The 24,839-nt window shown below is 42.3% G+C and overlaps 4 protein-coding genes and 2 pseudogenes across 4 annotated transcripts; all 6 read right to left on the bottom strand.

The window, feature by feature from the left end:
* Positions 1 to 5,147: 5,147 nt before the first annotated feature.
* LOC117544412 (ribosyldihydronicotinamide dehydrogenase [quinone]-like) lies at positions 5,148 to 7,377 on the bottom strand. The gene is made up of 6 exons (XM_034213417.1): positions 7,249 to 7,377; positions 6,955 to 7,122; positions 6,750 to 6,880; positions 6,559 to 6,672; positions 6,382 to 6,483; positions 5,148 to 6,282 (listed from the first exon to the last, which is right to left on the bottom strand). The coding sequence occupies exons 1-6, from the start codon at positions 7,250 to 7,252 to the stop codon at positions 6,055 to 6,057; spliced, it is 747 nt and encodes a 248-aa protein (XP_034069308.1). The 5' UTR covers positions 7,253 to 7,377; the 3' UTR covers positions 5,148 to 6,054.
* A 1,924-nt stretch (positions 7,378 to 9,301) lies between these two features.
* Positions 9,302 to 10,761, bottom strand: LOC117544413 (ribosyldihydronicotinamide dehydrogenase [quinone]-like). Its single transcript, XM_034213418.1, has 6 exons — positions 10,627 to 10,761; positions 10,338 to 10,505; positions 10,133 to 10,263; positions 9,942 to 10,055; positions 9,760 to 9,861; positions 9,302 to 9,660 (listed from the first exon to the last, which is right to left on the bottom strand). The coding sequence occupies exons 1-6, from the start codon at positions 10,628 to 10,630 to the stop codon at positions 9,361 to 9,363; spliced, it is 819 nt and encodes a 272-aa protein (XP_034069309.1). The 5' UTR covers positions 10,631 to 10,761; the 3' UTR covers positions 9,302 to 9,360.
* Positions 10,762 to 11,663: 902 nt separating this feature from the next.
* LOC117544406 (ribosyldihydronicotinamide dehydrogenase [quinone]-like) lies at positions 11,664 to 13,138 on the bottom strand. The gene is made up of 6 exons (XM_034213409.1): positions 12,985 to 13,138; positions 12,696 to 12,863; positions 12,491 to 12,621; positions 12,300 to 12,413; positions 12,118 to 12,219; positions 11,664 to 12,024 (listed from the first exon to the last, which is right to left on the bottom strand). The coding sequence occupies exons 1-6, from the start codon at positions 12,986 to 12,988 to the stop codon at positions 11,725 to 11,727; spliced, it is 819 nt and encodes a 272-aa protein (XP_034069300.1). The 5' UTR covers positions 12,989 to 13,138; the 3' UTR covers positions 11,664 to 11,724.
* An 813-nt stretch (positions 13,139 to 13,951) lies between these two features.
* LOC117544320 (ribosyldihydronicotinamide dehydrogenase [quinone]-like) lies at positions 13,952 to 15,481 on the bottom strand. The gene is made up of 6 exons (XM_034213255.1): positions 15,328 to 15,481; positions 15,039 to 15,206; positions 14,834 to 14,964; positions 14,642 to 14,755; positions 14,460 to 14,561; positions 13,952 to 14,362 (listed from the first exon to the last, which is right to left on the bottom strand). The coding sequence occupies exons 1-6, from the start codon at positions 15,329 to 15,331 to the stop codon at positions 14,063 to 14,065; spliced, it is 819 nt and encodes a 272-aa protein (XP_034069146.1). The 5' UTR covers positions 15,332 to 15,481; the 3' UTR covers positions 13,952 to 14,062.
* A 5,425-nt stretch (positions 15,482 to 20,906) lies between these two features.
* Positions 20,907 to 22,465, bottom strand: LOC117544321 (annotated as a pseudogene).
* An 807-nt stretch (positions 22,466 to 23,272) lies between these two features.
* LOC117544395 lies at positions 23,273 to 24,812 on the bottom strand (annotated as a pseudogene).
* Positions 24,813 to 24,839: the final 27 nt, after the last annotated feature.

Below are 24,839 nucleotides of genomic sequence, written 5' to 3'. Positions count from 1 at the left end.
CACCTCAACTGGCTCCTTTCGACGCGAAGGAGGAGCGGCTCAACTCCGATTCCCTCCCTGATGACCGAACTTCTCACCTTATCCCTAAGGGAGACACCAGCCACCCTGCGGAGAAAACCCATCTCGGACGCTTGTATCCGCGATCTCGTTCTTTCGGTCATGACCCATCCTTCATGACCATAGTTGAGGGTAGGAACGAAAATGGCCCGGTAGACAGAGAGCTTTGCCTTCTGGCTCAGCTCCCTTTTCGTCACAACGGTGCGGTAAAGCGACTCTTTTAAATTGATTTAGTGAACTTTGCTACACTTCCAGCAGCCACAGAGCAACATTAGCATTCATTTGGAGTTGGTTTTCTAGCCATCTGGCGTCAAATATTTACTCTCCTTTTAGTTTTGCATTGTTTGCTCTACCAACTGCTGTACGAATATACAACTGTGTAGCTGCCAACTGCTGCACAAAGTTCATCAGTTAGATGCTAACTGTTTGTCTGCCATTTGGTGTTCGGTAGGTAGCATAATGCTTTTCAGAGATCTGCAAAACCTTTGTATTGCAATGGTCCTTTGTTATTAAACACAATGAAGACGAGTCATGGATGTATTATAAGAACTGGATACCAGACTCAAAGATGATTAGCATTGCTCACCTAGCACAGAGGCCAAATAGTGTTGTAGCTTCTGGGTTTAGGTCCTAGTTACGTGGACCACTGAATATGCGCAGCAGTGTTTCTCTCCTGGCCTCACCTGCAAGTTCCTGCTCGGGCCAATACACTTTACATTGTTGTTACATCACAGATTTTAAGATTGCTTTTCTCGGCTCAAGGAACGTTTCACAAATACTAAACCTCCATGGAGGATTTTTGGGCTGCAATGGGATTTCTTTGTTGCAATGAACTGGAGCTTAATGCTAACATGCTCACAATTATAATGTTAGCTTGTTGATGTAAGGCAGGTATACAGTTAACCATGTCCACTGATGGTAAAACTTGATAAAGAGTCAGGCTATCACAATGTCCTCTGGGCAACATGAATGTCTTTCAATAAAGACCGAAAAAGTCGACCTCAAACTTAGTGGGATCAGCAAAGTAAGTAGGCTACATTGTTTGTCATTTTGTTTTGTCTCATCAATCTTTGTCCTGCCTGTGGCTCAGAGAAGTCACTTCAGCTGTCAAGATATTTCACAGGTAACCACAACTGTCAACCTCAAGGTGGTACTGGAGTAAACATTTATTAACAAGTTCAGTAGGATTCATTATATGGAAACTTTGAAAGCCTTGAAATCCACCAAATGTCATAGCATTTTAAGAAGCCCAGACTACAATTGGTGGATGGACACTGACATCCCTGAAGCTATATCACTAGCATGGCCTAAAAAGGCTGTTAATGGATCTTTATAATCTTGCCTTTTACATAGTCTTTCTCTGGGGGCTTTGTTAACCTATTTTTGTATTTATTCCTTCCTTTCTCTTTCTCTTTCTTTGACTTCTCTGAATCCATTATTGAATTCATGCTTGGCTGTCGACCATGACCGGCTGTGGCTCATACAGTCCATTGACTATGTCTATCATCTCTGCACGCAGCAGTTACTCACTCACAGGTTCCTGTTCACTCCCACTCGTCCTGCTTACAAATACACACCATGTTCATTAGTATGAGCCAGGTCATTGGGATCATGCTCATGCTGAAGAAATGTCTTGCTCCAGGGGACAGTCAGTGTCCACTATGGATTAGTAAATGACATAATCTGTCCACAGGCTGCATGACAAGGTGTCTGTCTCAGGTGTTCCCTTGGGGCTGTAGCTCTAATCTAGTAATCCTATCCAGACAGTCCTGATGTATGCTTCACAAGACAGTCTTTCCATGCCGTTGACATGGAGTTCACAGATAAGGTGGCTAACTTTCACCACTATTGTCCTGTCACGCTATACGTATGAAAAATGGACCCTCAGCACTGCTGGAATGCGCTAGTGTTTTGGAGGAATAGCTTCACGGGCAACAATACCTTTAGGTGTTGCCTTGCTAGCCGATGGCTGTTCAGAGAAAGCCTTCACAGGGATCAAGTTCATGGTTTGAATCGCGTTTTAAAATGTTTTGCATTAGTGGTAAACAGGCCGTTTTAACATAGACAAAGTGACGTTCAATTTACAAACATAAATGTCAAGTTTTGTAAGAGCGTGAGTACTGAAGGAAAACCAAACACGGCAGCCTTTATTGGATATAAAAAAGACTCTACTGCACTCAAACAGTATGATGGAATAAACAATTTAGATAAACATGCTTACAGAATGAAGCCTGTCTCGATTTAATGGAAAAATATCTAAATGGTGATAGCTGTAAATATCATGTCCTTTAAAAATGACCCTGCGGCACAAAATGATCAAAATCACTAGAGCAACATGCGATGGAAAATGACCTCAAGCCATTTTTATCTGTCCCAGGTGGTTTCCATTCATTGGTCTCCACACAAATCGCATGCACACAAGTGAAGACGGCACTGCAGGGGGATTACGGCCAGGATGTGGCAAACCAGGCAGCATCTGGAGCTGAGCGTCCTGTACGCCTAGAGCTTCACGTGAGCACTCCCATTCATCTAGTCTTTCCTTACAGTGTCATTTGTAACCCTGAGCTGCATTGTCATCTCTTAATCACAGACAAAAACACATGAGGCCATTTGTAGTCATTCATTGTTTATGCTGATGGTGTGACAGTGGGAAAAATATTGCAGGGAGATGCATGAAACTAAATCCAAAAAGAAGATTGAACCAGAGATATTTCCCCCCATCTCTCTGTGGTGCAGATAGTAGAGATCTGCTTTTCATTACAATATTGAAAAAGGATTTAGCAAGGGAGTATAATGGCTGACTTCAGTCTTAACCCTGTCACTCTGATGCCCCAAACCACCAAGAGCCTTCCCTGAAACCTCCCAGCTACACTCAAGCCTCGGCTCGTAAATAGGAAACAGCTTTGCTGCCTCACGTCAGCTTCCCAGTACGAGGCACTTCATACATCAGAGCTTGAATGGAGGCCAATAGCGTCATGTCCATCCATTCATCAAAACCATGGTGGCAGGCCTTCCGTGTAAGTGTTTCAAAGTTGCACAGTGCAGGCTGGCTTGGGCCCTATCACTGCCAGGGGAACTGAGTGAAGTGCATGTCAGGATCACGATTTGTGAAAGTGTTTGCTTATATGTGGTAGAAGTCAATTTCCCCAGAGAACTGTGCCTCCAGTGAGCGTTCAAATCCCTAATGAGCTAAAGATGTGTGAAACGTCCCATTGTGGTAAAAGTTTCCTGTGCATTTTCACACTGGTGAGAGGAGAAGACTAACACAAAAGAAGGATGGAGGTGGGGATGAAAAGAGCAAAGCATGAAAGACACATCCTGCTGGGGTTCATGAAAAGAGGAAGGAGGCAGTGATTGTTATTATTTTTTTACCCATGTTTTTATTTCCATTTTGGGACTTTGTATAAAGAGTACTTGGGCTCTATTTGTGATTGTGTTCCTCCACAGCTGTTTTAGTCCACTGTTTCTTATCATTTAATCTGACCAGCTGTTCAGGTTGTGATCACAAAGGGGCCCTGAGAAATGTATCTTTGTGCACATTTTTCAAGATAATGTTTAAAATGCTGAATTTATGAGAAAAAACACAACCATAAAAATACCTGAAACAGTTGTTCTAATGGTACGCAAGTTACTCCCTGAAGTGAAACTATTTAGAAAATGTCAGGGAAAGAGTTGTGTCTTTAACACAGACTGTGGAAACATATTTATTTGCTGCAAGAATACGTTGATTTAAGAGGCAATGTGTTGGTTTCATTTGGGGGATGATTGTGCTCAGATGTCAGAGTGAATTCCTCCATTTCAAAATGATGGGGAACATACAATGGACACTCTGTGGTACGAAGGTAAAGGGGGCAGTTAGAGCTTCAAAAGGGAAACGATAGTGTAGTTATTCATTACAAACCTTTCCTGCTGCCAATCTTAATTCAACTGCCTTGAACTGTGCCTCACTCTCATTACGTATATGTACACATGGACTCACTCTCTCACACCCTCACTCAGGCAAAGTTCAACATGCTGTGGTTTTCGTGGTGGTATAATTAATTGGATTTTAATATAGCCTCTGAAAGAGTGGGAGGATGGTTGGGAACAATAATTTGCTTTCTCTCCCTCTCTTTTTCTGCTCTCGGTTTTGGGTCATTGTGTTTAATGGCAGGCCTGTAGTTAACCTTATGACATCTGGTGCAAACACAGAGACCCTTTTACGGCCTAATCAAACCACCCTAAAGTCAACTCAGAACAATTAATCACATCTGGCTCAGCATCAGTCTTAACCGATCCTATCTTTATGAATATACTTCTCACATGAACATTTTAAAGTTTTTAATAAGCCTTTCAGGAACACTTTGACACTAAGTGGAAAAGATTGATGCTTGGATGAGAAAATCAATACCACTCTATCTGTACGGTAACCATTAATTAGATTTTGTTAGAGCAGGCTAGTTGTATCCACATTTCCAGTCTTTGCACTCAGACAAGCTAAAGGTCAGTGCTAATACAAATCTCCAGGTTCACTTAACCTTCTTCTGAACATTACATTGCTTTTTTATCTGAATGATTGTGTGTATTTGAGCTTCCAGTCAAGCAGCACATTTCCGGCGACTCTCTTCCATATCTGGTACAAAACGGTGCCCACTTCCTCCCATTGAACCAGCCAAAAATGGCCTTCCCTGCAGTCAGTGTGGGAGAACTGGGACAGACAATGGAAAAGCAGGATGGACACAGAGACTGTGGTATAACTCTTACATACACAAACACTCAATGCCCCCAAATCCAGCAATTCAAACAACAGCTTTTTGGTTCTCTGTCTCGGACAATGATGCATATATAAAGGAAAAAAACTCCAAAAGCTTGAGACTGAAAATGTTTGGATTTGTCCATGTTTCTGTTGGGACATACTGATGCAGATTAAGTTAATTGCATAATGATTCACACATTTTAAACACTCAACCCATGACAATGCTCTGTCATCTAAGGCTCCTTTTTATGTGGGAAGTGAGTGTTTAGCTGAGAAGTCTTAACACAATACAACTAGTACATGTGTGGATAAGTATTTCAAAGTGTCTTCTGTTTTGTGAGAACCAAATCAGGAAATTAACATTGTTCCGGCTGCAGAGACAGGTTATTATGAAACTGGACCTGACTGCACACAAACAAACATTGACCTTGGGAAACCTCAGCTGTGAAATATGCACACCGTTGAGTTCCTACATGTCACAAGCTGTGCTCTGGACATCAGAGTGCAATGCCATTTCCTCAAGTGTGGCCCCCCTGCCCCTCCCCCATCTCATTTCCTCCATACCCAAACAAAAGCTGCTTCTCTGGGAAAAGCGTCTGTGTGGAGCCCAAACCTGCTTGCAAGCAGTTTCTTTGGTCGTCAGCATGTCTGTATACACGGTAGAACACTTCAGCCAGACAGCATGCGAGACGATTGATTTGTTCAAAACAGTGCACACAATTCAGCCCACCCAAACATTTAAGTCAAAACTTCCCCAATAAAAAAAAAGTTGCATCCCTGTTACAGATCCACAAAGAATACCGCTCATCACAACCCTCCAGCTTTGATCTGTGGGGCATGAATGGCTTCCCCAGGTGCAAGTTCCCACTATCAGAGCAAATTCTTTGTTCAACAGGTTTCAAATGAGTTTCAGCTGGAAACGATTCTCCCCATAAAGAGGGAAGGAGCGGGGCGTTTCTCCCAAGAGGCCAGGCAGATCTGAAGGATCAGAATGAGGATACTATTCTAGAGATGGGACAAAAATGTGCAGAGCTAGAAAGGCATTATACGAAGACGCATATTTTGAAATTTGTAGGCAACTAAGATCAAAGCATAAAAGTAGTTTGGCGAAGGGAGAATTAGGTCAAAATCACATAGGGTGGACAGTGTTTAAATAAAGGGGTTACTGATTCATTTTGTCAAGGGTCATGACCACATAATTTATTTAGCTTGAAAGGGTCAACGTTAGGAAACTTCAGTGAATAGTTAACTTTGATCTAAGTTTAGTGTGTGTCAATCAGTAAAATCTTTCGCAACAGGAGCTTGATGGACATCATGTCGTTCAAGCAGTCCAAGGGAGTGAAAGCAAGTGGGTTTTCTCCCAGGAGGCCTTGCATGCGTGTGCGCCAGTCCTCCAGCATGGTACCGCGTGCCTCAGAGGGAACGTGAGACGGGGCCCAGAAGATCTGAGGAGCCAGGACCTGGAAGCCACAGTACTGCAGGATACCATTCTGGAGGAAACAGGGAAATAAAATAAGTATTGATGCAGTCACTAAAAAAATGTTTCCTCTGGAACAGCTTTATGATAATCATTCATCCTAATAAAATACCTGCAGTGGCCAAAGGGTGACATTCATGTCTCCATTGATGCCATTTGCACTGAACATGGACTCCTGAGACCCAGTGGTAAAGGAGAGCATGGCCTTCTTGTCCTGTGGAAAAATACCAGATGTAAGTAAGGAGAGATAGCTTAACAATAAGGCAAATCTCTTGATTTGCTTCGTTACCTTGAAGATTCCCTGGCTGTAGCGCTTCTCGTGGGTGAAGGCATAGCCCAATGTGAGCACCCGGTCCATCCAGCCCTTCATGATGGCAGGAACAGTGAACCAGTACATGGGGAACTGAGAAGTAGGGCTTAAGGTTAGTTCATAACAGAGGCATGGCTAAAAAGAATAACACATTTTCATTCTGGCTCTACCTGAAAAATGACGAGGTCAGCCTCAGTGAGTTTGCGTTGTTCTTCAGTGATATCAGCAGTAAGCTTTCCTGCCTCCCATGCCAGTTTGGTCTCCTCTCCGTAACAGAAGTAATCTGCATTCTTAACTTTTCCTGCAGGGAAAGTAAATGTTTGCTGCAAGTCTGAAGACCAAAGCTAAACTATTTATTTTCAGTGAGGTATTTACCAGTGATGTCCTCAGCTGTAGCAGTGGCCTTAAACTTCATGGCATACAGGTCAGATACTTCTACTGTGCAGCCCTTAGCAGTTAAAACTTCCACCGCAGCGTCTTTGGCTGCAGAGTTGAACGAGCCAGAGCTCTGGTGTGCATACACAATCAACACTTTCTTGGATGCTAAAACAACATTCAAATGAGAACATATCAGAACAGAAACATACCTATGAGATTCAACCTTAATCTGAACATGATCTATACACTCAAGCCCTCAGCAAATACAAGAACACAAAGTGAAAACCATACCCATTTTGAAGCAGGAAATTGTAAATGCTGGATTTTACAATTAGACTGTGTGTTGATGGAAAGAGTGGCTCATGCTAGAGCAAACTGAAGAAGCTGCTTTTATACTCCACACCACTCAAAACACTGCCTTCTGGCTAATTTCTCACAGGGAATGTCAATCAGCAATCAATGTCAGTGACCAATCAGCTGGCAACTACCATCAATCAATCAATCAATGTTTATTTATATAGCCCAATATTACAAATGTTACATTTGTCTCAGTGGTCTTCACAGTTTGTACAGAATATCAGTATGACAATACGACACCCTCTGTCCTTAGACCCTCACATCGTACAAGGAAAAACTTCCAGAGAAAACCCCACAGTTTAAAGGGAAAATGGGAGAAACCTCAGGGAGAGCAGCAGAGGAGGGATCCCTCTCCCAGGACGGACAGACGTGCAATAGATGCCGTATGTAAATCGAAAAGATAATACATTTACAACATAGGTAGTCCAAATGTTTGGAAATGCATGTGTCTATAATAAGAAGATGAATCCACGAGGAACACAGCAATCTTGTGGGAGCCATCAGTGAAGTAGTATGGTGAGAGTCTGGCAGGACCGCAGAGACAGGTTCAGCCACGACTCGAAGTCCAGGACTCAGATCCAGTGCTCAGGATAGAGGATCCAGGACACACGACCACAGCAACATGATTAGCCTCGACTCAGGATCCCGGCGTATATATGGACACAAAAAAGAGATTTGGGGGAAACTGGGTTAATCGGAACATGAGAGTACACAGGTACAAACAGCCAGAAAGACGGAGTAAGGTGCTCCCCTCAACAGTCCAAGCCTATAGCAGCTAAACTAACGTGTCTACATACATGCACTCCCTTAGGATAGGTTGAGGGAAAAGGGTAGCAAGTAAGAAGTAGGAAACAGAGGTGGAGAGGCACACACAGGGAAAAAGGTCCCCATTGGAACCTGAATTTGTCAGAGGTAGGAGTGGGTCAGTGACTACGTTCCACACTCCCCGGCCGGGCTAGGCGTTCTCTGCCACCTGTTACCCTCTAATAAACCTCGAGAGGTCATAGAGGGTAGAGGTTTGGATAAAGTTTTAAATATAAGATCTAAGTTTTTAGGATTTAAGTGAAAGAGTAAGAACTAAAGTGTATAGGTGAAGAGGCACAACGTATCTACATCAATGCACTCTTATTAGATTACCAGGACTACTTATTAGATTACCAGGACTCATCAATCTAGTATATCATCTACATGTATTATTCACTGAATTTGGGCAGCATTTCAAATAGGGAGAGGAACTTTTCTACCACTAAAAGCCAAGTATGTGTACATTTTTAATCCAGCTGCAGATTAGCCACTTTTTAACACAGGATACACTTACAATAGTACTCTTGCAAAAACACTCATGTTTGCTTTTTCCCCCCCATTTTAGCCAACCCAGAAAGAGACGCAGCGTAGGTTTTTCTTTATCTCCGTTTACGCGTCTTTTAATACAGAGGCCCTGCAGATCTGAAGGATCAGAACAGGGATACTATTCTAGAGATGGGACAAAAATGTGCAGAGCTACAAAAGGCATTATACGAAGATAAATATTTTGAAAGTTATAGGAAACCAAGATCAAAGCGTAAACGTAATTTGGTGAAGGGAGCATTAGATCAAAAATAACAGGGTTAACAGAAATTAAGTGTTACAGATTAATGTTGTCAAGTCTCCTGACCACAGAAGTTAACTTGAGAAACTTCCGTGAATAGTCAACTTGGCTCCAAGTTTAGCAATCAGTGAAATCTTTCCCTACAGGAGTTTGAGGACGTTGTGTCACAATACTTAACATTGGTAAGCCTAAAGAAAATTGCATACAACCGGTTGCCGTAGCAACATCTTGTGTGCATTTCCATCAAAGCTGAATGAATCAAACTACAGTGTTATATAAATAAATGTACAATGCTGAGAAGTACAGGAAGACCTTTACTTGATTTATTGGCTCCATTTATTGTATATGCAAACCCCAGCCATTTGAACTACAATACAGTTTCCAAGCATTCAACAGAAATTCATAACATATTAACCAGCTTTTATTTATCATCATAAAAAACAACAGTCAGTCACTCTTCAGACTCCAGCTTTCATCTGGTTGTTGGGTGGCAGGGCCTTGCCCAGGTGGATCCCCACAGTCAGTCCAAACTCCTTGGCGGCATGTTTCTCATGGACCTCAGGCTTCAGCTGGTAACCCTTCTCCCCATCAAAGCAGTCCAAGGGAGTGAAAGCAAGTGGGTTTTCTCCCAGGAGGCCTTGCATGCGTGTGCGCCAGCTCTCCAGCATGGTACTGCGTGCCTCAGAGGGAACGTGAGACGGGGCCCAGAAGATCTGAGGAGCCAGAACCTGGAAGCCACAGTAGTGCAGGATGCCATTCTGGAGGAAACAGGGAAATAAAATGAGTGTTGATGCAGTCACTAAAAAAATGTTTCCTCTGGAACAGCTTTTTGATAATCATTCATCTAAATAAAATACCTGCAGTGGCCAAAGAGTGACATTCATGTCTCCATTAATGCCATTTGCACTGAACATGGACTCCTGAGACCCAGTGGTGAAGGAGAGCATGGCCTTCTTGTCCTGTGGAAAAAGACAAGATATACCGTAAGCAAGGAGAGATAGCTTAACAATAAGGCAAACCTCTTGATTTGCTTTGTTACCTTGAAGATTCCCTGGCTGTAGCGCTTCTCGTGGGTGAAGGCAAAGCCCAGTGTGAGCACCCGGTCCATCCAGCCCTTCATGATGGCAGGAACAGTGAACCAGTACATGGGGAACTGAGAAGTAGGGCTTAAGGTTAGTTCATAACAGAGGCATAGCTTAAAAGGATAACACATTTTCATTCTGGCTCTACCTGAAAAATGACGAGGTCAGCCTCAGTGAGTTTGTGTTGTTCTTCAGTGATATCAGCAGTAAGCTTTCCTGCCTCCCATGCCAGTTTGGTCTCCTCTCCGTAACAGAAGTGATCTGCATTCTTAACTTTTCCTGCAGGGAAAGTAAATGTTTACTGCGAGTCTGAAGACCAAAGCTAAACTATTTCTTTTCAGTGAGGTATTTACCAGTGATGTCCTCAGCTGTAGCAGTGGCCTTAAACTTCATGGCATACAGGTCAGATACTTCTACTGTGCAGCCCTTAGCAGTTAAAACTTCCACCGCAGCGTCTTTGGCTGCAGAGTTGAACGAGCCAGAGCTCTGGTGTGCATACACAATCAACACTTTCTTGGATGCTAAAACAACATTCAAATGAGAACACATCAGAAACATACCTATGAGATTCAATCTTAATTTGAACATGATCTATACACTCAAGCCCTCAGCAAATACAAGAACACAAAGTGAAAACCATACCCATTTTGAAGCAGGAAATTGTAAATGCTGGATTTTACAATTCGACTGTGTGTTGATGGAAAGAGTGGCTCATGCTAGAGCAAACTGAAGAAGCTGCTTTTATACTCCACACCACTCAACACACTGCCTTCTGGCTCATTCCTCACAGGTGCTGTCAATCAGCAATTCAATGTCACTGACCAATCAGCTGGCAACTAACAGGACTCATCAATCTAATATCTAATCTACGTATTCACTGAATTTGGGCAGCATTTCAAATAGGGAGAGGAACTTTTCTACCACTAAAAGCCAAGTATGTGTACATTTTTAATACAGCTGCAGATTTAACCTGTTTTTAACACAGGATACACTTACAATAGTACTCTTGCAAAAACATTTTCTCATTTATTTTAATATTTGCTTTTTCCCCGGTTTAGCCAACCCAGAAAGAGAAACTGCGTAGGTTATTCTTTGTCTCCGTTTATGCGTCTAATACAGAGGCCATGCAGATCTGAAAGATCAGAACGAGGATACTATTCTAGAGATGGGACACCAATGTGCAGAGCTACAAAAGGCATTTTAAGAAGATGCATATTTGGAAAGTTATAGGCACCTAAGATCAAAGCATAATAGTTTGGTGATGTGAGGATTAGATCAAAATGACAGGGTTAACAGAAATGAAGTGTTTGAAATGAAGGGTTACAGATTAATGTTGTCAAGTCTCCTGACCACAGAAGTTAACTTGAGAAACTTCCGTGAATAGTCAACTTGGTTCCAAGTTTAGCAATCAGTGAAATCTTTCCCTACAGGAATTTGATGGACATCGTGTCACAATACTTAACATTGGTAAGCCTAAAGAAGATTGTATACTACGGGTTGCCATAGCGACATCTTGTGTGCATTGCCATTAAAGCTGAATGAGTCAAAGTGTTACATAAATAAATGTACAATGCTGAGAAGTACAAGAAGTCCCTTACTTGATTTATTGGCTCCATTTATTGTATATGCAAACCCCAGCCAGTTGAACTACAATACAGTTTCCAAGTATTCAACAGAAATTCAGAACATATTAACCAGCTTTTATTTATCATCATAAAAACACCAACAGTCATTCACTCTTCAGACTCCAGCTTTCATCTGGTTATTGGGTGGCAGGGCTTTGCCCAGGTGGATACCCACGGTCAGTCCAAACTCCTTGGCGGCATGTTTCTCATGGACCTCAGGCTTCAGCTGGTAACCCTTCTCCCCATCAAAGCAGTCCAAGGGAGTGAAAGCAAGTGGGTTTTCTCCCAGGAGGCCTTGCATGCGTGTGCGCCAGCCCTCCAGCATGGTACCACGTGCCTCAGAGGGAACGTGAGACGGGGCCCAGAAGATCTGAGGAGCCAGAACCTGGAAGCCACAGTAGTGCAGGATACCATTCTGGAGAAAAAGAAAAAAAAGGGTGTTGATGCACACAATAAATAAGTTTCCTCTGGAACAGCTTTTTGATAATCATTCGTCGAAATAAAATACCTGCAGTGGCCAAAGAGTGACATTCATGTCTCCATTAATGCCATTTGCACTGAACATGGACTCCTGAGACCCAGTGGTGAAGGAGAGCATGGCCTTCTTGTCCTGTGGAAAAAGACAAGATCTACCGTAAGCAAGGAGAGATAGCTTAACAATAAGGCAAACCTCTTGATTTGCTTTGTTACCTTGAAGATTCCCTGGCTGTAGCGCTTCTCGTGGGTGAAGGCAAAGCCCAGTGTGAGCACCCGGTCCATCCAGCCCTTCATGATGGCAGGAACAGTGAACCAGTACATGGGGAACTGAGAAGTAGGGCTTAAGGTTAGTTCATAACAGAGGCATAGCTTAGAAGAATAACACATTTTCATTCTGGCTCTACCTGAAAAATGACGAGGTCAGCCTCAGTGAGTTTGTGTTGTTCTTCAGTGATATCAGCAGTAAGCTTTCCTGCCTCCCATGCCAGTTTGGTCTCCTCTCCGTAACAGAAGTGATCTGCATTCTTAACTTTTCCTGCAGGGAAAGTAAATGTTTACTGCGAGTCTGAAGACCAAAGCTAAACTATTTCTTTTCAGTGAGGTATTTACCAGTGATGTCCTCAGCTGTAGCAGTGGCCTTAAACTTCATGGCATACAGGTCAGATACTTCTACTGTGCAGCCCTTAGCAGTTAAAACTTCCACCGCAGCGTCTTTGGCTGCAGAGTTGAACGAGCCAGAGCTCTGGTGTGCATACACAATCAACACTTTCTTGGATGCTAAAACAACATTCAAATGAGAACACATCAGAAACATACCTATGAGATTCAATCTTAATTTGAACATGATCTATACACTCAAGCCCTCAGCAAATACAAGAACACAAAGTGAAAACCATACCCATTTTGAAGCAGGAAATTGTAAATGCTGGATTTTACAATTCGACTGTGTGTTGATGGAAAGAGTGGCTCATGCTAGAGCAAACTGAAGAAGCTGCTTTTATACTCCACACCACTCAACACACTGCCTTCTGGCTCATTCCTCACAGGTGCTGTCAATCAGCAATCAATGTCACTGACCAATCAGCTGGCAACTAACAGGACTCATCAATCTAGTATCTAATCTACGTATTCACTGAATTTGGGCAGCATTTCAAATAGGGAGAGGAACTTTTCTACCACTAAAAGCCAAGTATGTGTACATTTTTAATACAGCTGCAGATTTAACCTGTTTTTAACACAGGATACACTTACAATAGTACTCTTGCAAAAACATTTTCTCATTTATTTTAATATTTGCTTTTTCCCCGGTTTAGCCAACCCAGAAAGAGAAACTGCGTAGGTTATTCTTTGTCTCCGTTTATGCGTCTAATACAGAGGCCATGCAGATCTGAAAGATCAGAACGAGGATACTATTCTAGAGATGGGACACCAATGTGCAGAGCTACAAAAGGCATTTTAAGAAGATGCATATTTGGAAAGTTATAGGCACCTAAGATCAAAGCATAATAGTTTGGTGATGTGAGGATTAGATCAAAATGACAGGGTTAACAGAAATGAAGTGTTTGAAATGAAGGGTTACAGATTAATGTTGTCAAGTCTCCTGACCACAGAAGTTAACTTGAGAAACTTCCGTGAATAGTCAACTTGGTTCCAAGTTTAGCAATCAGTGAAATCTTTCCCTACAGGAATTTGATGGACATCGTGTCACAATACTTAACATTGGTAAGCCTAAAGAAGATTGTATACTACGGGTTGCCATAGCGACATCTTGTGTGCATTGCCATTAAAGCTGAATGAGTCAAAGCTGTTATATAAATAAATGTACAATGCTGAGAAGTACAAGAAGTCCCTTACTTGATTATTGATTTATTGTATATGCAAACCCCAGCCAGTTGAACTACAATACAGTTTCCAAGTATTCATAACATATTAACCAGCTTTTATTTATCATCATAAAAACAACAGTCAGTCACTCTTCAGACTCCAGCTTTCATCTGGTTGTTGGGTGGCAGGGCCTTGCCCAGGTGGATTCCCACGGTCAGTCCAAACTCCTTGGAGGCATGTTTCTCATGGACCTCAGGCTTCAGCTGGTAACCCTTCTCCCCATCAAAGCAGTCCAAGGGAGTGAAAGCAAGTGGGTTTTCTCCCAGGAGGCCTTGCATGCGCGTGCGCCAGCCCTCCAGCATGGTACCACGTGCCTCAGAGGGAACGTGAGACGGGGCCCAGAAGATCTGAGGAGCCAGAACCTGGAAGCCACAGTAGTGCAGGATACCATTCTGGAGAAAAAAAGATAAAAAAAAGGGTGTTGATGCACACAATAAATAAGTTTCCTCTGGAACAGCTTTTTGATAATCATTCGTCGAAATAAAATACCTGCAGTGGCCAAAGAGTGACATTCATGTCTCCATTAATGCCATTTGCACTGAACATGGACTCCTGAGACCCAGTGGTGAAGGAGAGCATGGCCTTCTTGTCCTGTGGAAAAAGACAAGATCTACCGTAAGCAAGGAGAGATAGCTTAACAATAAGGCAAACCTCTTGATTTGCTTTGTTACCTTGAAGATTCCCTGGCTGTAGCGCTTCTCGTGGGTGAAGGCAAAGCCCAGTGTGAGCACCCGGTCCATCCAGCCCTTCATGATGGCAGGAACAGTGAACCAGTACATGGGGAACTGAGAAGTAGGGCTTAAGGTTAGTTCATAACAGAGGCATAGCTTAGAAGAATAAACACATTTTCATTCTGGCTCTACCTGAAAAATGACGAGGTCAGCCTCAGTGAGTTTGTGTTGTTCTTCAGTGATATCAGCAGTAAGCTTTCCTGCCTCCCATGCCAGTTTGGTCTCCTCTCCGTAACAGAAGTGATCTGCATTCTTAACTTTTCCTGCAGGGAAAGTAAATGTTTACTGCGAGTCTGAAGACCAAAGCTAAACTATTTCTTTTCAGTGAGGTATTTACCAGTGATGTCCTCAGCTGTAGCAGTGGCCTTAAACTTCATGGCATACAGGTCAGATACTTCTACTGTGCAGCCCTTAGCAGTTAAAACTTCCACCGCAGCGTCTTTGGCTGCAGAGTTGAACGAGCCAGAGCTCTGGTGTGCATACACAATCAACACTTTCTTGGATGCTAAAACAACATTCAAATGAGAACACATCAGAAACATACCTATGAGATTCAATCTTAATTTGAACATGATCTATACACTCAAGCCCTCAGCAAATACAAGAACACAAAGTGAAAACCATACCCATTTTGAAGCAGGAAATTGTAAATGCTGGATTTTACAATTCGACTGTGTGTTGATGGAAAGAGTGGCTCATGCTAGAGCAAACTGAAGAAGCTGCTTTTATACTCCACACCACTCAACACACTGCCTTCTGGCTCATTCCTCACAGGTGCTGTCAATCAGCAATCAATGTCACTGACCAATCAGCTGGCAACTACCAGGACTCATCAATCTAATATCTAATCTACGTATTCACTGAATTTGGGCAGCATTTCAAATAGGGAGAGGAACTTTTCTACCACTAAAAGCCAAGTATGTGTACATTTTTAATACAGCTGCAGATTTAACCTGTTTTTAACACAGGATACACTTACAATAGTACTCTTGCAAAAACATTTTCTCATACATCTTAATATTTGCTTTTTCCCCGGTTTAGCCAACCCAGAAAGAGAAACTGCGTAGGTTATTCTTTGTCTCCGTTTATGCGTCTAATACAGAGGCCATGCAGATCTGAAAGATCAGAACGAGGATACTATTCTAGAGATGGGACACCAATGTGCAGAGCTACAAAAGGCATTTTAAGAAGATGCATATTTGGAAAGTTATAGGCACCTAAGATCAAAGCATAATAGTTTGGTGATGTGAGGATTAGATCCAAATGACAGGGTTAACAGAAATGAAGGGTTACAGATTAATGTTGTCATGTCTCCTGACCACAGAAGTTAACTTGAGAAACTTCCGTGAATAGTCAACTTGGTTCCAAGTTTAGCAATCAGTGAAATCTTTCCCTACAGGAATTTGATTTGACTGTAACTCCACAGTTGCCTACACTCTTTTCGGGTTTGCTAACGGTAGCTACTTTAGCTTGATAGCTAGCCATGGCTCTTTCCCCACCCTCGGGTGCTATTTCCTGCTCTAACTGTCTCATGTTTGGTTACTTCCCTACCTCCTTTACTGGTACCGGTACATGTGTTAAATGTAGTATAGTTGTTAGGTTGGAGGCGGGAATCATAGCCATAGAAGCCCGGCTCCGCATCTTAGAAAGAAACTCAGCTACAGTAAAGCCCATGTTAGCCGGTGCGGACCGGCAAAAGGTAGCTCCTATTAGCCGTCCCCCGGCAACTCCCGAGCAGCAGGGAGACTGGGTGACTGTTCAGAAGGGGCATAACGCGAAACCCGCAGGTCCCCACCAACCCGTTCACGTATCTAACAGATATTCCCCACTCAGCGAGACACCCGCTGAGAAGCCAACTCTGGTTATTGGTAGCTCTATTATGAGACACGTGAAATTAGAGACCGAAGCCTCCACAGTCACATGCATTCCGGGGGCCAGAGCGGGCGACGTTGAGGCGCATCTTAAACTGCTGGCTAAAAATAAACGTAAATACAGTAGGATTGTTATTCACGTCGGTGGTAATGATGTTCGTATACGCCGATCAAAATGCACCAAACTTAATGTGGAGTCGGTGTGTAGTTATGCTAAAACAATGTCGGACACCGTAATCTTCTCTGGTCCCCTCCCCAATCTGATCAATGATGACATGTATAGCCGCATGTCATCATTTCAGCGCTGGTTGTCTTGGTGGTGCCCAGCAAACAATGTGGGCTTCGTAAATAATTGGACAGCCTTCTGGGGAAAACCTGGTCTGATTAAGAGAGACGGCATTCATCCTACTTTGGAAGGTGCCGATCTCATTTCGGCAAACATTTCAGGGCTTTGTGGACTTAATCCATGACAAACTGGAGTTGAGACCAGGAGGCGGAGTCGCAGTCTTACACGCTTCTCTGCGCTCTCTCCTAGGCAGTCATCCATAGGAATCCCGAACCCAATAAAATACCCAATATTAGCGGTGTGTGTGTGTCTGCCCAAGGACAAGTTAAGGTAAAACCTAATAGAGGTGTCATACATAATAACCTAATCAAAGTAAATGTAACAACTACTACAGTGCAACAAAACAGGAATATTAAATGTGGTCTCTTAAACATAAGATCTCTAGCATCTAAAGCAATATTGGTAAATGATTTAATATCAGATTATAATATTGATATATGCTGTCTCACTGACACTTGGTTGAGACATGAAGAATATGTCAGCATAAATGAGGCCACTCCACCCAGCCATATCAATACTCATATTGCCCGAGGCATGGGCCGAGGAGGTGGAGTTGCAGCCATCTTTGACTCAAGTTTACTTATCAATACTAAACCAAAATTAAATTATACCTCCTTTGAAAGTCTCGTTTTTAGTCTTACGCATCCGACCTGGAAAACTTTGCAGCCAATCTTATTTGTTACAGTGTACCGTGCACCAGGTCCTTATTCAGAATTCTTATCTGAATTCTCTGAGTTTTTATCAACTTTGGTTCTTAAAACAGATAAAGTAATTGTCGTAGGTGACTTTAATATTCATGTTGACGATGATAAAAATAGCCTTACTGTTGCATTTAACTCTATATTAGATTCTGTTGGTTTTTGTCAGAGTGTAAATAAACCAACCCACTGCTATAATCACACTCTCGACCTTGTTCTGACTTATGGTATTGAAATTGAGCAACTATTAGTCGAACCGCATAATCCTGCTTTATCCGACCATTTCTTAGTAACTTTTGAAGTACTGTTACTAGACTACAAAGCATTAGTCAAAAGCTCCTGCAGCAGAAACCTATCTGTTAGTGCTATAGCCAAATTTAAGGAAGAGATTCCACCAATACTTAACTCGATAGCATGTCTGCATGTAAGGGAGGAAACTTATACAAAATGTACACCACCCCAAATTGATCATGTTGTTGATAGTGCTACAGATGCGCTGCGAATAAAATTAGACTCTGTTGCTCCTTTGAAAAAGAAGAAAATAAAACAACATAGACTAGCTCCATGGCATAATGCCGAAACCCGCAAAAGTCGAGACAACTTGAAAGGATATGGCGTTCTACTAAACTTGAAGAATCTCGTTTAATTTGGCATATTACTCTCAATGAATATAAGAAAGCATTGCGTAAAGCGAGAGCAGCTTACTACTCTTCATTAATAGATGAGAATAAGAATAATGCAAGATTTGTTTTCAGCACTGTAGCCAGGCTGACAGAAAGCCACAGCTCGATTGAGCCTTCTATTCCCATAGCACTCAGTAGTAATGATTTTATGTGCTTTTTTAACGATAAAATTGTTACTCTTAGAAACAAAATTAATGACCTCTTGCCTTTGACCAGTATAGTGTTATCAACAGCTCCCGGAAACGTAAGTTCTAATATTACACTAGATAGTAAACTAGAATGCTTTTCAGCCATAAACCTTGAACAATTAAATTCAATGATTCTCTCTTCTAAACCATCCACGTGCATGTTAGACCCAATTCCAACTAAGCTGTTGAAGGAAGTTTTTCCATTAATTAGCACTTATTTATTAAATATTATGAATATGTCTTTATTATCAGGCTATGTTCCACAATCATTCAAAGTAGCAGTGATAAAACCGCTTCTTAAAAAGCACAACCTCGATCCAGAGGTTTTAGCCAACTATAGACCTATTTCTAATCTTCCGTTCCTCTCAAAAATTCTTGAGAAAGCGGTCGCAAAACAGTTGTGTGATTACTTAAAAAACAATGATTTATTTGAAGCTTTTCAGTCTGGCTTTAGAACACATCATAGCACAGAGACAGCTCTGGTTAAAGTCACAAATGACATTCTAATAGCCTCTGACAAGGGACGTGTCTCTATTCTTGTTTTGCTCGATCTCAGTGCTGCATTTGATACTATCGACCATGATATCTTATTGCAAAGACTAGAGCACTTAGTTGGCATACAGGGAACTGCTTTAGACTGGTTTAGGTCCTATCTATCTGAACGCTCTCAGTTTGTACGTGTCAATGATGAATCTTCCAAGCAAACCAAAGTTAGCCATGGAGTGCCACAGGGCTCAGTGCTCGGACCTATTTTGTTCACATTATATATGCTTCCGTTAGGCAATATTATAAGGAATCATTCTGTAAACTTTCATTGTTATGCGGATGATACTCAACTATATTTATCAATCAAGCCTGATGAAATTAATCATCTAAATAAAATTCAAGACTGCCTTAAGGACTTAAAAACGTGGATGACCTTAAACTTTTTGATGTTAAACACGACCAAAACTGAAGTTATTGTACTTGGCCCGAAGAATCTACGAAACAAATTATCTAAGGATATACTAACTATGGATGGCATTAATTTGGCCTCCAGTGAGACTGTAAGGAATCTTGGTGTTATATTTGATCAGGATTTATCCTTTAACGCCCACATAAAATCAATTTCAAGGACCGCCTACTTCCATCTACGTAACATTGCAAAAATCAGGCATATCTTGCCTCAAAACGATGCAGAGAAACTAGTCCATGCATTTGTTACTTCAAGGCTGGATTATTGTAACTCTTTATTATCAGGGTGTACCAAGAAGTCAGTCAAGTCGCTTCAGCTGATTCAAAATGCTGCGGCTCGTGTACTAACCAGAGTTAGGAAAAGGGACCACATTACTCCTGTTCTGGCTGCCTTACACTGGCTCCCTATAGAACACAGGATAGAATTTAAAATTCTTCTTCTCGCCTACAAAGCCCTTAATGGGCAGGCGCCATCTTACCTTAAAGAACTCATTATACCCTACTGTCCTACTAGGGCATTGCGTTCCAAGAATGCAGGGTTGTTGGTTGTTCCTAGAGTCTCTAAAAGTACAATGGGAGCCAGAGCCTTTTCTTATCAAGCTCTACATTTGTGGAATCAGCTTCCAGTTTGTGTTCGGGCGGCAGACACCCTATCCGTTTTTAAGAGTGCGCTTAAGACCTTCCTTTTTGATAAAGCTTATAGTTAGGGCTGATTAGATCCAGCCCCTAGTTTTGCTGATATAGGCTTAGTTTGTCGGGGGACATCTTACTTCTTCCTTCTCTCTGTCTATACCTGTGTACTCTCATGTTCCGATTAACCCAGCTTCCCCAAATGTCTTTCTTTTTGGTGTCTATATACGCCGGGATCCGGAGTCATGGATGATCCTGCGCTCCTCTGTCCTGGATCGCGAGCCCTGGATCTTGAGTCGTGGCTGTGGTCCTGGATCATAGGTCCTGGATGGATATCCTCATGGATTCATCTTCCTATTATACACACATGCATTTCCAAACATTTGGACTACCTATGTTGCAAATGTATTATCTTTTCAATTTACACACGGCATCTATTGCACGTCTGTCCGTCCTGGGAGAGGGATCCCTCCTCTGTTGCTCTCCCTGAGGTTTCTCCCATTTTTCCCTTTAAACTGTGGGTTTTCTCCGGAAGTTTTTCCTTGTACGATGTGAGGGTCTAAGGACAGAGGGTGTCGTATTGTCATACTGATATTTTGTACAAACTGTAAAGTCCACTGAGACAAATGTAACATTTGTGATATTGGGCTATATAAATAAACATTGATTGATTGATGGACATCGTGTCACAATACTTAACATTGGTAAGCCTAAAGAAGATTGTATACTACGGGTTGCCATAGCGACATCTTGTGTGCATTGCCATTAAAGCTGAATGAGTCAAAGTGTTACATAAATAAATGTACAATGCTGAGAAGTACAAGAAGTCCCTTACTTGATTTATTGGCTCCATTTATTGTATATGCAAACCCCAGCCAGTTGAACTACAATACAGTTTCCAAGTATTCAACAGAAATTCAGAACATATTAACCAGCTTTTATTTATCATCATAAAAACACCAACAGTCATTCACTCTTCAGACTCCAGCTTTCATCTGGTTGTTGGGTGGCAGGGCCTTGCCCAGGTGGATCCCCACGGTCAGTCCAAACTCCTTGGCAGCATGTTTCTCATGCACCTCAGGCTTCAGCTGGTAACCCTTCTCCCCATCAAAGCAGTCCAAGGGAGTGAAAGCAAGTGGGTTTTCTCCCAGGAGGCCTTGCATGCGCTGTGCGCCAGCCTCTCCAGCATGGTACCACGTGCCTCAGAGGGAACGTGAGACGGGGCCCAGAAGATCTGAGGAGCCAGAACCTGGAAGCCACAGTAGTGCAGGATACCATTCTGGAGAAAAGAAAAAAAAAAGGGTGTTGATGCACACAATAAATAAGTTTCCTCTGGAACAGCTTATTGATAATCATTAGTCGAAATAAAATACCTGCAGTGGCCAAAGAGTGACATTCATGTCTCCATTAATGCCATTTGCACTGAACATGGACTCCTGAGACCCAGTGGTGAAGGAGAGCATGGCCTTCTTGTCCTGTGGAAAAAGACAAGATCTACCGTAAGCAAGGAGAGATAGCTTAACAATAAGGCAAACCTCTTGATTTGCTTTGTTACCTTGAAGATTCCCTGGCTGTAGCGCTTCTCGTGGGTGAAGGCAAAGCCCAGTGTGAGCACCCGGTCCATCCAGCCCTTCATGATGGCAGGAACAGTGAACCAGTACATGGGGAACTGAGAAGTAGGGCTTAAGGTTAGTTCATAACAGAGGCATAGCTTAAAAGGATAACACATTTTCATTCTGGCTCTACCTGAAAAATGACGAGGTCAGCCTCAGTGAGTTTGCTTTGTTCTTCAGTGATATCAGCAGTAAGCTTTCCTGCCTCCCATGCCAGTTTGGTCTCCTCTCCGTAACAGAAGTGATCTGCATTCTTAACTTTTCCTGCAGGGAAAGTAAATGTTTACTGCGAGTCTGAAGACCAAAGCTAAACTATTTCTTTTCAGTGAGGTATTTACCAGTGATGTCCTCAGCTGTAGCAGTGGCCTTAAACTTCATGGCATACAGGTCAGATACTTCTACTGTGCAGCCCTTAGCAGTTAAAACTTCCACCGCAGCGTCTTTGGCTGCAGAGTTGAACGAGCCAGAGCTCTGGTGTGCATACACAATCAACACTTTCTTGGATGCTAAAACAACATTCAAATGAGAACACATCAGAAACATACCTATGAGATTCAATCTTAATTTGAACATGATCTATACACTCAAGCCCTCAGCAAATACAAGAACACAAAGTGAAAACCATACCCATTTTGAAGCAGGAAATTGTAAATGCTGGATTTTACAATTCGACTGTGTGTTGATGGAAAGAGTGGCTCATGCTAGAGCAAACTGAAGAAGCTGCTTTTATACTCCACACCACTCAACACACTGCCTTCTGGCTCATTCCTCACAGGTGCTGTCAATCAGCAATCAATGTCACTGACCAATCAGCTGGCAACTACCAGGACTCATCAATCTAATATCTAATCTACGTATTCACTGAATTTGGGCAGCATTTCAAATAGGGAGAGGAACTTTTCTACCACTAAAAGCCAAGTATGTGTACATTTTTAATACAGCTGCAGATTTAACCTGTTTTTAACACAGGATACACTAACAATAGTACTCTTGCAAAAACATTCTCATTTATTTTAATATTTGCTTTTTCCCCGGTTTAGCCAACCCAGAAAGAGAAACTGCGTAGGTTATTCTTTGTCTCCGTTTATGCGTCTAATACAGAGGCCATGCAGATCTGAAAGATCAGAACGAGGATACTATTCTAGAGATGGGACACCAATGTGCAGAGCTACAAAAGGCATTTTAAGAAGATGCATATTTGGAAAGTTATAGGCACCTAAGATCAAAGCATAATAGATTGGTGATGTGAGGATTAGATCAAAATGACAGGGTTAACAGAAATGAAGTGTTTGAAATGAAGGGTTACAGATTAATGTTGTCAAGTCTCCTGACCACAGAAGTTAACTTGAGAAACTTCCGTGAATAGTCAACTTGGTTCCAAGTTTAGCAATCAGTGAAATCTTTCCCTACAGGAATTTGATGGACATCGTGTCACAATACTTAACATTGGTAAGCCTAAAGAAGATTGTATACTACGGGTTGCCATAGCGACATCTTGTGTGCATTGCCATTAAAGCTGAATGAGTCAAAGTGTTACATAAATAAATGTACAATGCTGAGAAGTACAAGAAGTCCTTTACTTGATTTATTGGCTCCATTTATTGTATATGCAAACCCCAGCCAGTTGAACTACAATACAGTTTCCAAGTATTCATAACATATTAACCAGCTTTTATTTATCATCATAAAAACAACAGTCAGTCACTCTTCAGACTCCAGCTTTCATCTGGTTGTTGGGTGGCAGGGCCTTGCCCAGGTGGATACCCACGGTCAGTCCAAACTCCTTGGAGGCATGTTTCTCATGGACCTCAGGCTTCAGCTGGTAACCCTTCTCCCCATCAAAGCAGTCCAAGGGAGTGAAAGCAAGTGGGTTTTCTCCCAGGAGGCCTTGCATGCGCGTGCGCCAGCCCTCCAGCATGGTACCACGTGCCTCAGAGGGAACGTGAGACGGGGCCCAGAAGATCTGAGGAGCCAGAACCTGGAAGCCACAGTAGTGCAGGATACCATTCTGGAGAAAAAAAGAAAAAAAAAAGGGTGTTGATGCACACAATAAATAAGTTTCCTCTGGAACAGCTTTTTGATAATCATTCGTCGAAATAAAATACCTGCAGTGGCCAAAGAGTGACATTCATGTCTCCATTAATGCCATTTGCACTGAACATGGACTCCTGAGACCCAGTGGTGAAGGAGAGCATGGCCTTCTTGTCCTGTGGAAAAAGACAAGATATACTTTAAGTAAGCAGAGATAGCTTAACAATAAGGCAAACCACTTGATTTGCTTTGTTACCTTGAAGATTCCCTGGCTGTAGCGCTTCTCGTGGGTGAAGGCAAAGCCCAGTGTGAGCACCCGGTCCATCCAGCCCTTCATGATGGCAGGAACAGTGAACCAGTACATGGGGAACTGAGAAGTAGGGCTTAAGGTTAGTTCATAACAGAGGCATGGCTTAGAAGAATAAACACATTTTCATTCTGGCTCTACCTGAAAAATGACGAGGTCAGCCTCACTGAGTTTGCTGTTGTTCTTCAGTGATATCAGCAGTAAGCTTTCCTGCCTCCCATGCCAGTTTGGTCTCCTCTCCGTAACAGAAGTGATCTGCATTCTTAACTTTTCCTGCAGGGAAAGTAAATGTTTACTGCGAGTCTGAAGACCAAAGCTAAACTATTTCTTTTCAGTGAGGTATTTACCTGTGATGTCCTCAGCTGTAGCAGTGGCCTTAAACTTCATGGCATATAGGTCAGATACTTCTACTGTGCAGCCCTTAGCAGTTAAAACTTCCACCGCAGCGTCTTTGGCTGCAGAGTTGAACGAGCCAGAGCTCTGGTGTGCATACACAATCAACACTTTCTTGGATGCTAAAACAACATTCAAATGAGAACACATCAGAAACATACCTATGAGATTCAATCTTAATTTGAACATGATCTATACACTCAAGCCCTCAGCAAATACAAGAACACAAAGTGAAAACCATACCCATTTTGAAGCAGGAAATTGTAAATGCTGGATTTTACAATTCGACTGTGTGTTGATGGAAAGAGTGGCTCATGCTAGAGCAAACTGAAGAAGCTGCTTTTATACTCCACACCACTCAACACACTGCCTTCTGGCTCATTCCTCACAGGTGCTGTCAATCAGCAATCAATGTCACTGACCA

This window comes from Gymnodraco acuticeps, unplaced genomic scaffold (genome assembly GCF_902827175.1).
Source record: "Gymnodraco acuticeps unplaced genomic scaffold, fGymAcu1.1, whole genome shotgun sequence".
NCBI classification, from domain to species: Eukaryota; Metazoa; Chordata; class Actinopteri; order Perciformes; family Bathydraconidae; genus Gymnodraco; species Gymnodraco acuticeps.
The sequence above is the reverse complement of the archived record's forward strand: the minus strand, read 5'-3'. Positions and strand labels throughout refer to the sequence as shown.

What these genes read in the sequence shown, in the direction of transcription:
- LOC117544412 (XM_034213417.1), bottom strand. An exon ending in TACAGCTGAGGACATCACTG is followed by an intron (nt 6,881 to 6,954) that starts GTAAATACCTCA and finishes CTTTCCCTGCAG; the next exon opens with GAAAAGTTAAGAATGCAGAT. An exon ending in TCACCCTTTGGCCACTGCAG is followed by an intron (nt 6,283 to 6,381) that starts GTATTTTATTAG and finishes TGTTTCCTCCAG; the next exon opens with AATGGTATCCTGCAGTACTG.
- LOC117544413 (XM_034213418.1), bottom strand. An exon ending in CTGACCTCGTCATTTTTCAG is followed by an intron (nt 10,056 to 10,132) that starts GTAGAGCCAGAA and finishes CCTACTTCTCAG; the next exon opens with TTCCCCATGTACTGGTTCAC. An exon ending in TCACTCTTTGGCCACTGCAG is followed by an intron (nt 9,661 to 9,759) that starts GTATTTTATTTA and finishes TGTTTCCTCCAG; the next exon opens with AATGGCATCCTGCACTACTG.
- LOC117544320 (XM_034213255.1), bottom strand. An exon ending in CTGACCTCGTCATTTTTCAG is followed by an intron (nt 14,756 to 14,833) that starts GTAGAGCCAGAA and finishes CCTACTTCTCAG; the next exon opens with TTCCCCATGTACTGGTTCAC. An exon ending in ACAGCCAGGGAATCTTCAAG is followed by an intron (nt 14,562 to 14,641) that starts GTAACAAAGCAA and finishes CTTTTTCCACAG; the next exon opens with GACAAGAAGGCCATGCTCTC.
- LOC117544406 (XM_034213409.1), bottom strand. An exon ending in TACAGCTGAGGACATCACTG is followed by an intron (nt 12,622 to 12,695) that starts GTAAATACCTCA and finishes CTTTCCCTGCAG; the next exon opens with GAAAAGTTAAGAATGCAGAT. An exon ending in CTGACCTCGTCATTTTTCAG is followed by an intron (nt 12,414 to 12,490) that starts GTAGAGCCAGAA and finishes CCTACTTCTCAG; the next exon opens with TTCCCCATGTACTGGTTCAC.